The sequence below is a fragment of the Mustela lutreola genome, chromosome 5 (assembly GCF_030435805.1).
Source record: "Mustela lutreola isolate mMusLut2 chromosome 5, mMusLut2.pri, whole genome shotgun sequence".
In the NCBI taxonomy this organism is placed as follows: domain Eukaryota; kingdom Metazoa; phylum Chordata; class Mammalia; order Carnivora; family Mustelidae; genus Mustela; species Mustela lutreola.
The window spans coordinates 99,377,204-99,389,716 of record NC_081294.1 but is presented as its reverse complement, the minus strand read 5'-3'; the positions used below and the strand labels follow the sequence as shown (position 1 = coordinate 99,389,716).

The following is a 12,513-nucleotide window of genomic DNA, read 5'->3' as shown; positions in this document are numbered from 1 at the left end:
TGACCTAAAGAAAAAGAAAACAAAAACCAACCAACTTAACACATCCATTATGGGTTTTCTGTTTAACAGTATTTCTTAGTATGGAAGTACCATAATTAACTAAGGGCAGTTACCTACTTATTCAGCATTTTAATAGAAGTGATTCAAAATGTTCATCTATTAATATTTTACTCATCACATATTCCCACATTTTATATTTACAGATGTATTTTGATGAAACATGCTATTAGATTAACTAAAGGTTACCAGCTCAGCATACCTCAAGTAAAGGGAAGAGATCTTTATCTTCATCCTTTAACATGTTCCATTTCTGGATCAGTGGAGGCATTAACATCTGAATATATTCCTATTTGTGAAAAACACATAAAGCTCCACTATCATATATCATACAAGCCTTTTCTGGGTCTATGAAAATTAAAATCCATTTAGAGTAATCGTGTAAAATTATTACAGAATGCATTTTAAAGACTCAGTCTGCTCTCCTAATTAGCACATTTAAAATTTTTATTTTCTGCTTTTTTATAACCTTGTTCTATTTTTAAGTCACTGTATATCCTTTTTGAAATAAAATGTATACAAGTATACCACTACCCAAAAATTATTTGATCAAAATAGGGATAATCTGTGTAAGTTTTACTCTGAATATTTTCCAGTTCTGGAGCTTTTAACATATAGTATGGTCCTTGCTGTACACTATGTTAGAAATGACAGGTAAGCTTACAGAGGCATTTGTATAAGACGATTCATAATCATTTAAGCATCTTTAAACTTTAGAATCCATAAATAAATATATAAATAAGTACTAAATAAACAATGGTAATCATAAAAACAAGGGGCACAGATTCCAGAGGGTCTAACACATTCAGAAGAACTCTCTCCAACCCCCTGCACACAAAAGACTAACCAACATCAAAGTAAACCCACAAACCAAGTGTCTTGCACTAAGCTTTAAATTTAACTTCTAAACACAATTTTTTAAAGACTTCATATAGCTATCATAAACATGCCATCTATTCTTCTGCTGGGAATTTTGAGCCTGAAATTCTATTATTTAAATCCTATTCAAACAAATCCAATTCCATCATACTCTTCCTAACCCTACTAAAAACAGAGTTTGGCTCCTTAGCCATATACACATACTTCTTCTATACCACTATTCAGTACTTCCAACTTATTATCCCAATTTCTAATTGTCTTATCTTAGTATATGTTCATTCCCCCTATACCTCTAAGTTCCAGTGAGAAAACAAAGAAAACAAATGTGGTACTCTAAAGCTTTAATATTTATGAAGTGGTAGATAAAAATACCTGGAATTAAGCATAAGGTGAAACCCACAAGACCTTTATCATCCCTTTTCTAAAAAGTGTTGGTACATTCATGTGATATGCTGATATGATTTCCACACCAAGAACATATTTACTTTTAATACTATCTAGAAAGTATGTTTGCTGACTTAAGATCTACCTTCTTAAAGTAACCCACACTAAGTGTTCACATCTCCCCAATTTCATTTCCAAATATATATTAACCTTTTGATCTTAAATATGGTATGTATTTTTTTCTTAATAGTTAATCACAGATACTCACGGGTTTGTTTAAATGATGTCCTACTGAATCTGCTAAAGTTCCTATGGCATCATAAAGAATGAGCAGGTTCTTATGCTGGTATTTACTAAAAGCGAAGACCAAGGTATCAAGTATATAAGCAAGGTAAGGAACAAGTTCCGTACAAGCCTCCTCTTCTAAGGTAGCAAAGGCACTAGAGTTTAAAAAAACAAAACAGAGAAAGAGAGAGAGATTATTACTGCTCCAGTTTATCATAGAGATAGGAAACCAAGTCTGTAGTATACACAACATCTATTTATACTTTATATGCCTATCTCCTTACCTCACTATACTAGAAGCTTATTTTTATTATTCATTCCCCATTTCCTCTCACTTCTTTCAAAGAGGCTGCCACCTACAGGCATTTGCTTCACTACAATAGTAACTTCTAAAATTATTGTTGGTTCTTAATATTCAATCATTCAACAAACTGAGCAGTGTCGTGACCTCCTAAATGTTTCCTTTAGTAGGAGGGGAAAGGGATGATGCAGGTGGTCAAAGGGCACAAATTTTCAGTTGTAAGAATAAATTCTGGGGGCGCCTGGGTGGCTCAGTGGGTTAAGCCGCTGCCTTCGGCTCAGGTCATGATCCCAGGGTCCTGGGATTGAGTCCCGCATCGGGCTCTTTGCTGAGCAGAGAGCCTGCTTTCTCTCTCTCTCTTTCTCTCTCTCTCTGCCTACTTGTGATCTCTCTCTGTCAAATATAAAAAAAAGAAAAAAAAAAAAAAAGAATAAATTCTGAAGATCTAAAGTACAGCGTGGTGACTGTAATTAATAATGCAGTGCCGTCCTAATTGCGGAGCATAATAAATAACACAGAGGACATGGGGAGATGGAGAGAAGGAGTTGAGGGAAGTTGGAGGAGGAGATAAACCATGAGAGACTATGGATTCTGAAAAACCACCTGAGGGTTTTGAAGGGGGTTGGGGGTGGGAGGTTGGCGGAGCCAGGTGGTGGGTATTACGGAGGGCACGCATTGCATGGAGCACTGGGTGTGGTGCAAAAACAACAAATTCCGTTACGCTGAAAAAGAAATAAAAAAAAAAGAAAAAAAAGGGCAGTGTTGTATACCTGAGAGTTAACCATTCTTATCACACAAAAGAGTTACTTATGTCAACTATGTCAGGTGATGGATGTCTTAATTATCTTTATCTTGCTAACTGTTCCATAATGTATGTTTACCAAGTCATCATGCCGTATACTTTTTCATTTTTTTAAAAAAGATTTTATTTATTTATCTGACAGAGATCACAAGTAGGCAGAGAAGCAGGCAGAGAGGAGGAAACAGGTTCCCTGCTAAGTAGAGAGCCTGAAGTGGGGCTTGATCCCTGTTCCCGGAGATCATGACCTGAGCCAAAGGCAGAGGCTATAACCCACTGAGCCGCCCAGGTGCTCCCACACTGTACACTTTAAATACATGGATTATTTTTGTCAACTTTTCCTCAATAAAGCTTAAAAATGTTGGTCTAAATTCTACATCATACATTAGGATGCAAAGTTTGTTATCATAAACTTGCCTTATGTATGGCTTACCTATTAAGACAAATTAAGACACAAAAAACAAACACTCAAAAGAGTCTGAGTAGTTACTTAAATTTAGGCCTAAATTTGTCTGGACTCTAAGGTGTACCTGGCTCTTCATTTCTAAAATTAAGGTTTGTATTATTTTCTATTCTACCCACTCAGCAATTTCCCAAAACAACAGGCTTAAGCCATTTGTTAGTGAAAGCCCGGTCTTAAATTGTTTATGTATTTCCTTTATAGCACTTGCCATGAATTATAATCATACAGTTGTTTAGTATTCTATACTAGCCTCTAAATTTAAGATGGCAGGGACTGTAAACATAGCATTTAATACATGCCTAATGACTAGTAAAGTTAAAAAAAAAAAAAAAAAAACCACAAACAAACCACAAAACACCTTAAGGAAACCAATTATAGTATGTATCCTCCCCTCATTAAAAAAGTAGTGCCAAAGCCCTTTTGGTTCAATGTTCTTTCCTCTTATTAAGGATTAGAATGCTTTCAGGTGTTTTTGCTTCTCATCTGGTAAAGAGTACAACTCCACTTAAATTCATTTCCCTTTTTTCTTCTTATTAACAAAGTCAACAGTAAAGCAATTCTAATTAAAAAGTTAAGAGCTGTAAATATGTCAGGACTTTTCAGAATACAAAAGGTTTGTTCAGGAAACTGGAATATTTATAGTAATGAAACTAACTGCTGATCTGATAGAAAAAAAGACAGCCCCAAACCCAAACGACATATAGCTACTGGAGTGGATTCACAAAGTGAAAGCTAAGTCATTGTGGGACTTTTCTAGCTGACCTTTAAACTAATGATGTGATGTGAGTCTGGTCGAACTCTGTTATTCCTTCAAGAGCAAGACCCTTACTATCACCACTCTAGATGTCTGCAAGAATTAAGATGAAAGAATTCTACCGTTACCATAGGCATAGAGAAAGGAAATGAATTGAAGAAACAGCTGACACCTAAATGACTCACATTTTGATTTACAGAATCTACAGGTAATAAAAGCTCCATTAACAGTTTAAAACCAACATTCCACCACAAAGCTGAAAATTAGTTTCTCACTAAAATACCCACTCCCTTTTCCCACAATCAACAACGTTATGGATTTGTCCCACCTGCAGGCAGCTTCTTGTACTCTCTTGTTGCTGTCGAGGATTCGCTTTAGCAATTCTGTCATTAATGGCTTCAGGTACGTATCAGGGGGTTGGCTGACTACCCAGTGTGCATAGCGGCTAAGAGTCCAGCACGTTATGGAACGCACAAGAGCCTTTTTATCAGAGAGGCACTGAATAAGGTGGGGAATGAGCTCAGGCAGGTACGGAATCATGCCTTGCATACAACCTGAAAAAAAAGTAACAAATCTCTCAGAAAGTGCTAAAATTCAGTTAAAATTATTTCAGTTGAATACTAAACTGATAAATGCAGCCATAAAAAATATTCAGATCAAAAAAATAGAAAATACTGAGATCATCTCTATCGCAATAAATATTCTCTAATAATCTGTTCCAAAATTTAAAAAAAAAAAAAGAAAGTTAATTGGTCCTAAGTATCTTCTAGTAATTAGGAAAGCTTGTTTTACTTCTGCTACACAAATTATGGCTTTCAGAAGTGCCTACAAAATAATTCAATTTCTTGTATATATATATGCCTATCTCCAAGACACAGTAACCCTTTATGGGGGTTGATGTGACTCTCCTACTATGTTTTTAACACTTACCAATGGAGAAAATTGTTTTTCTAGCAGTGGGGATGCTTCTAACATCAGCCTTCTCATTCTGTTCCCTTTATTGTAACAGAAGCATTTGTAAAATATCATGATGGGGTTAAAAGTAAGCCTATGGCTAAATAATAATTAACTGGTTCAAGGTAAAAACTTGTCCTGACAGGTTTTTTTTTTTTTTTTTAATTGCATTCTTTTACTCTGAGGGAGGCTGAGCATCTTTTCATGTGTTTAAGGGCTATCTGTCTTTCCATTTTTGTTAGTTATCTATTAGCATCATTTGCTAATGCTGCTATTTAGGTATTTTCTTCCATTTTTGTTAGTTATCCATTAGTATAATTTACTAATGCTGCTATATAGGTATTTTCTTTTTTTCCAGCTCATTCCTTTAGGCTTTTTTTAAAAATTTAAACTCAATTAACAAACATATAATGTATTATTAGTTTCAGAGGGAGAGGTCAGTGACTCATCAGTCTTATATAATACCTGGTGCTCATTATACCACATGCCCTCCTATTTTTTTGATCTGAATATTTTTTATGACTGCATTTATCAGTTTAGTATTCCACTGAAAAAATTTTAACTGAATTTTAGCTCATTACACCAAATGCCCTATCATCCAGCTACGCCATCCCCCACGGCTCCCCGGCAGTCTCCCCTCCAGCAACCCTCAGTTTGTTTCCTACGATTAAGAGTCGTAAGCCTTATGGTTTGCCTTCCTCTCTGATTTTGGTAAGAGGACTTTTGGATATAAACATCTTTTTTAAGGTTAACGTAGATCATAGTGTCATCTGTTCCACATTAGCAACACAAGAGAGCAAAAAAGTATGTGAATTCCAGACTGAATCATCTTTGCTTATTACATTCCTTAAAGTGGTCCATCTGCATTAGAGCCTATTAAAGACTTCACAGTTCAGTTTTGACTTAGACTTACCTTCAGCAATTGCTCCTAAAACCAAGATGCCAGATTCTTTAACAACCCATTCATGATGAAAAAGCAATTCTTTCAAAAGGGGCAAAATGTGTGGCAAAAGCTCATCACGATACACATTTGCAAGAACATCTAGGGCAGCAGCAGAACATTTTCCTAAACAAATATTTAATTCAAAAACATTACATTAAACTCTATTATCATTAACCCTATTATCGTATTTGTTCTATGTACAACACTTTAGTCACCTACAGTTTTAAAGATTTCAATTAAATAGGAAGCAATCTGTCTGTTAACAAGAAATATTTTTTGGCCAAGAATTAGAAACCTAATCGTGAAGGTATTCTCTTTTGCATATGACTGCCACACTAGGATTCTTTTGTTTACAGAGAAAAATCAAAATACTGTTCCACTCAATTTAGTGCTTCTAGGATATGATACCCACTTCTACAACCTGCAGTAAAATGTGTACATTTATTATTTCTACTTAATATTCTGAGCGGTAGATCATTTCAAATCAAATACATAATGACTCAACAAGAGATCAGGCAAAGAAATCTTAACAAGTGACTAGCATCTGAAGCATAAAACAGGCCAGAAAACATTCCTTCCAGATAAAGGAACTATTATTAGCCATGGAACTATGGATCAATTAAGATTTCATTTAATGTGTGCTCGCTTCGGCAGCACATATACTAAAATTGGAAAGATTTCATTTAATGTAATAATTAAGAAAACAAAAATATAATTAAGCATAAAAATTTTTCCAAATGTGATTAGGCATATTAAATAGTGGGTCACAAATCATTAAAGAATATTAAAATCCTTTTTGAAAAAAGGCTGTTAAATTGGCTAGAAGGAACACCTTACTCATCAATAAGGGTCTTGGTTATATTGTATGATGGAACCATACAAATGAGTACTATACTACCATGAAAGACAAAGAAATCTTAATGTACTGATACAGAATGAGTTAATTATATGATAAACGGAAAAGAACCAACAGAGTACATGTAATCTCATTTCACTGCTGGGAAGTCAGCCTTGTCTCCAAAAAAAAATTTTTTTTACATACATTTTGTCTGCATGTGCACAGAAAAACTTCTGGAAGGGTATGAAAATGGGTGGGATGTTACGAGGGAGTAATTCCCTCCCCCAATTCAATTTACATTAGTGCTTTTGTAAAGTTACCTGTATCCTGCCTCCAGCCTAAAAGTAGGGATATACAAGGAGGTGGTATACTAGCCTCCCACTGTGCTGTTTTGCTTTCCATGGTTTTGGTTACCTTCAGATAGGTGCAGTCTGGAAGCAGATGCTCCTTCTTCTGATGTATCATCAGAAGGTTTATAGTAGCCTAACCGCTATACCATAATGTCTATTTCAGTTAACGCCCCCTCCCACCTCATCATGTGAACATTTTATCATCATATATCATCACAAGGGTGAATGCAGCACAGTAAGAAATTGTGAAAGAACACATCACATAATGTTTTCTATGGTATATTGTTATAATTACTCTGTTTTATCACCAATTAATATTGATAATCTCTTATGGTACCTAATTTATAAAGTAAACTCTATTGTAGGTATGTATGTGTTAGAAAAAACAATATATACAGGGTTTGCAAATATTTGTGATTTCAGGCACCTTTTGGTCGGGTTGTGGGGGCATCTTAGAACATACCCCCCTGCAGATAACAGGGGCTACTACAATCTGACAGAGGTGAAGACATTGGGCTCTCTTGCTATGGGAAACCTGGGTTCCAAAAATTAAGTGTGTCATTAGTACTAGCCATGTTAAATAACCAACCTTGGTAAGTTTCTCTTTTTGCAGTTTCCTTACCAACCTAAGGCTGTTGTAAAGTTAAATGGGATATTAAAACAAAACAAAACAAAACAAAACAAAACAGGGTTTCTTCTTGGGGTGATGAGAATGTTCCAAAATTTACTGGGGTGATAGTTGCATAACTCTGTGAATATATGAAAAAACCACTGAATTATAGTGTTTCATGAGGGCACTGTACAATATATGACTTAGTTCTCAATATAGTTGCTACCAAAGCAGGCAACTCTATTTTTTCTTTTTCACTTACTTAGATTCCAGTCAGAAATTGTATCATCATCATCAATTTCATCATCATCATCATCCTCCTCTTCAATTCCATCTTCATCATGCTGCTGAGCCACTGTCCTTGATCGATGAAAACGTGGCCTTATATCCTGTTCACTATCAGGAATTGTTTCATCTTCTTCAACATCACCCTTTTTTTAAAAGAAAAATTGTGATGATATTCAATTATCATTATTGAGAGATGACGCCATGTATGTGGTTCTGAAAGTGTATCTAAGAACCACTCCCCTGCGCAGAAAAGAAATCTTTGTCAAGGGGAGAAAAAACTACCTTACTGCATATTAGGTTCAGGACCTGTAACTGCATTACATTGTTTCCCATCAGCTGGTATAATCCAGACCATCTGTATAAAATTCAGACTGTATTTGAAAATTTTAAAATAAACTACAAGTAATTTGAAACAACAGGAAATTTATGCTAACTCTACCAGAACCATCTGGTTCCAATGAAGTTAGAGTACATTAGCACCCAAATTCATTGATGGCTTCTACCTTTAAACTCTGTAGCATATATAAGAAGAAACATACTTATACAGGGTCGATTTTAAGTAAATATGCTTAGTCAAATTCAAAGATTCTCTAGAATCAATAAAAAAACAACCTAACCTATTTATCCGAGAAGTTTCCTTACCTTAAGTAGGATAATATCTATATCTGAGTACTTCATCCCATTCACTAATACAGGAATCAATCTGTAAAGGAATAAATTCATGAAACAAAGATCTAAAAATCTTCTAAGAATTAGTAAGAAGTCTTAATGACCTTACTCATACTAGAAACATCAAAGAGACAACTACCACTGCTAATCTGGTCTTGAAGCATATTCTATGATGTCTGTACTTCTCAAATATGGAGTATTCCTAATACATATCCCAGGCCCCCTTTACATACTCACATATGGGATCTCCTGGATTAAATCTTAGTAAGAATAAGGTAGCTTATCAAGAGTGGTTAGAAATAAAACTAGTAACAAAAAATTTAGTAATTTCTCCCCTAGAAATTTATCCTGAACATCATAACAAACATTCCCAGTTCTTTAAGACTTAATGTTTCTTGATGAAGTAACAAAACTAGAAACAATCTAAATATATGTCATTTAGGGCTTGGTTAAAAATAAATTACAGTAAAGTTAAAAATGAAACAGAAATGTATGAAACACATTTAGCATGGTTCTACTGGAGTTAAAAATAATGAGATTACCCATGTAATTACTTATATAAACAGACTACTATCTAGAAAGGATATGCAAAAGAAACTGGTATTTTTGGAAAACTGGAAAGGCTAAAAAGGGATAAAATTAATCATTTACTTTATTTCTAAAGAGTGTGACACTTTTACAATTAGCCTGCATTCAGTATTTGTACTCCTTTTAATAAAAGAGATGACATTGTTTAAAATGTATAGTAAGTCTAAAATAATTTATTCAAAAGAAATAACGCAAAAATAGAAAAAGAGCTCTACCAGTAAGGTTATTATATTATAGCCTTCAAAGAAGAAATTAGGAAATTTTAATTTCTTAAGAAATTAAGAAATTTTAATTTCTTTTTTTAAAAAAGATTTTATATACTTATCTGACAGAGATCACAGGTAGGCTGAGAGGGAGGCAGAGAGAAAGGAAGGGAAGGAGGCTCCTTGCTGAGCAGAGAGCCCGATGTGGGGCTCGATCCCAGGACCCTGGGATCATGACCTGAGCTGAGGGCAGAGGTTTTAACCCACTGAGCCACCCAGGCACCCCAGAAATTTTAATTTCTTAAGAAATTAAGAACTTAAATTTCCAGTAAGAAAATGCTTAAGTCAGGATATCATGTCTAATCTGAAGCATTAACATAATCATTAAGCCAGAACCAAGATGTCTGTAAACATGGAATCCCAGGTATCTTGGAGTAGTTAGGAAAAAAAATTTACCAAAACACACAAGGAAAGGTCAAAATACTAATGACTTCAATTCCCTTTGTAGCTATGAGAAGTTTAAGCTCTGACTGCTTTAAGTTTTGATGATTTCCTTTCTCACTGGGCCCTTAACACGTTTAAGAGTCTACTGTGGATAAAAGGTTTTGAGAAAACTTAGGAAGCATTTAAAAGGCCACAGTTCTAGGGGCATCTGGGTGGCTCAGTCAGTTGAATATTGGACTCTTGATTTATGCACAGGTCATGAAGGTTCTGCAGATCAAGCCCCACCCAGACCTCCAGGCTCAGCGCTCAACAGGGAGTCTACTTGGGATTCTTTCTCTCCAATGCCTCTGCATCACTGCCCCCCCACCCCAGCTGGCACATTCTCTCTCTCTCTAAATAAATTAATAAAATCTTAAAAAAAAAAAAAAGTCAATTGTTCTCTGCTTCTGAATTCTACCTTTAACTGTTCTGGGCGGCTTGGGAAATGTGAACAACCAAAGGAAATTCATACCCATGACTACCATGTGGGCTTATTAATAAGCACTTTCCTTATAATCTAATGAGAAGGTATTAAGATCTTCATTTAATAGATGGGTCAACTAAGGTTACATTACTTCCACAAGGTCATTAATTTTAAGTAATGGGAGAGTCAGAAATCAAGACCAGTTTGGCCTGCCTCCAAAATAATTCTTTCCCCACACCAGATATAAGAAATTCTCACTCTCTACATTCATGTGTTAGGCCTTAGCAGAGGCCTTACTTCTAAGAGTTAAACACTTTAATGTCAATTAAATATGTGCAAAACCAATTCTGAGTACAACTTTACCATCAGTTAATTTGTAAACCCTTATTAACTAAAGGAATAGCAAATAGGAGAAAGCAGTGGGACTTAAAATTCCCTAGACAGATATAAAAATGTGGGATGGCCAAATTTTCAAGCTGAAAAGTCCTTCTAAATTCTAAAATACAGATTAATAGTAATTTAACATTACAGCTAATGAAACAGAACTATATCCAATTTATAATAAATAAAACCCTATTCATAAGCTACAGGCATTTTGCAGCACAGTCCGCTTTATTTCATTCACCAACAATGAAATCATTTATTACCTGTCAGTAATTTGGGTGGAAATAGTGAGGACAGATGGAAGACTATAAAATTCTGCAGTTAACAAGAGGTAAAGTAAAGAAGTAAAGACAGTGAGCCTTGTCTATTCTTTTTAAGATGGAAAAAATTATAAAGTTATGGAGAAAGAAGAGAAAGTTCGAAGAGAGAATGTATCCATTTGGTGGGGTGAGGTCCCTGAAGAAAAAATTATGCTAACCACTTAGATTTTAAAAGACTCCTTCAATCCCTATGCAATTAAAATTATCTTACCAGGAAATTCTGAGTACACTGATGATAGGTTAACCTTATTTAAAGGAAGTAATATGTAGTAAAAAGATGAAATGATTATTAGAACAAAATAACTCATTTGGACAATTAAGATTATGATTTAGAATAAACCATCTCCAATTTTTAAAAAAATCCCAAAAAACAACTGCTTCCTGAAAAATCTCTTTAGTTATAACACATGCTTATGCCAACTAAAATTAAGTCTGGCTTCTTTAGAACTTCCTTCCCTGATGGCAGAATGCAACATAAAAATGTAAAAATGAGGAATCACTATAAATTTAAGATAAAGGTAGCATTCAAAAGAAGGAACACTTACTTAGGAAGATGCCTTACAAGTACATCTTTGCATATGGGCTGCTCAGCCAAAGTGAGCCAGAATTCACAGGCTTCTAAAGCTACATTTTCGTCTTGATCTTGCGTCCTCTGTAGCATGTACTGAAAACAAAGAAGCATTAATATTAATTGGTTTAGATCATAAAGTTAAAGTAAACCTAATGCTTGGCTCAGCAAGTTAAAGGTCCTCTGCTATCGCCTTAACTTTACAGTGATTCTTAACCTTGGCTTTGATTTTTTTAAAAAAGTTTCTGAGTCGACAATTTTGAAAATAAAAAAAAAAAAAAAAAAAAAAAAAAAAAAAAAAAAAAAAAAAAAAGTTTCTGAGTCAACTCTAAAATCCAGCCAAACTTACGAACAACTTTGGAATGCTGCTTAATGAAAAGTGTTCAAACTATGTATGGCATATCTGCTTCTGTAGAGGTGTATTTTCTCTTATGAAACCACCAAGATTTTAAACATGTATTAAATAATCAGTCTTCTTGGAAATACCAAAATAAAGTCCATTATACCTTTCATTAAAAAAATGAAGAATCTTTTCGAAACATAATTATTTAACCTCTTTCTTACATGTATTTTCACATATATAACATATGTGACATACAATTATTATGCAATTACAAAACTTGAATTTTTGTATTTGGAAGGAAGTAGGGATATTTCTTAAAGAAATTATAATCTATAGTCTCTAACATGCCAAGCCAAATTCATTCTTAACTTCTTATTTCTTATTCTTAACTTCAAATAACATTTTTTTTTTTTAAAGATTTTATTTATTTGACAGAGAGAGATCACAAATAGATGGAGAGGCAGGCAGAGAGATAGAGGGAAGCAGGCTCCCTGCTGAGCAGAGAGCCCCATACGGTACTTGATCCCAGAACTCTGAGATCATGACCTGAGCGGAAGGCAGTGGCTTAACCCACTGAGCCACCCAGGAGCCCTCAAATAACATTCTTAACCAAATTCATTCTTAAG

General features: G+C 34.6%; 1 protein-coding gene across 2 annotated transcripts in view; it reads right to left on the bottom strand.

Moving 5' to 3' along the window:
* The window catches only part of TNPO1 (transportin 1), a 94,750-nt gene that overhangs the window by 20,115 nt on the left and 62,122 nt on the right, over positions 1-12,513 (bottom strand). For both annotated transcript variants that reach the window (XM_059175209.1, XM_059175210.1), the window contains exons 9-15: positions 11,522-11,640; positions 8,548-8,608; positions 7,880-8,048; positions 5,790-5,942; positions 4,251-4,476; positions 1,589-1,760; positions 260-346 (exon numbers count right to left, since the gene is read on the bottom strand). In XM_059175209.1, coding sequence (XP_059031192.1) covers positions 260-346; positions 1,589-1,760; positions 4,251-4,476; positions 5,790-5,942; positions 7,880-8,048; positions 8,548-8,608; positions 11,522-11,640 — 987 coding nt within the window. The remainder of the gene's footprint in view (positions 1-259; positions 347-1,588; positions 1,761-4,250; positions 4,477-5,789; positions 5,943-7,879; positions 8,049-8,547; positions 8,609-11,521; positions 11,641-12,513) is intronic.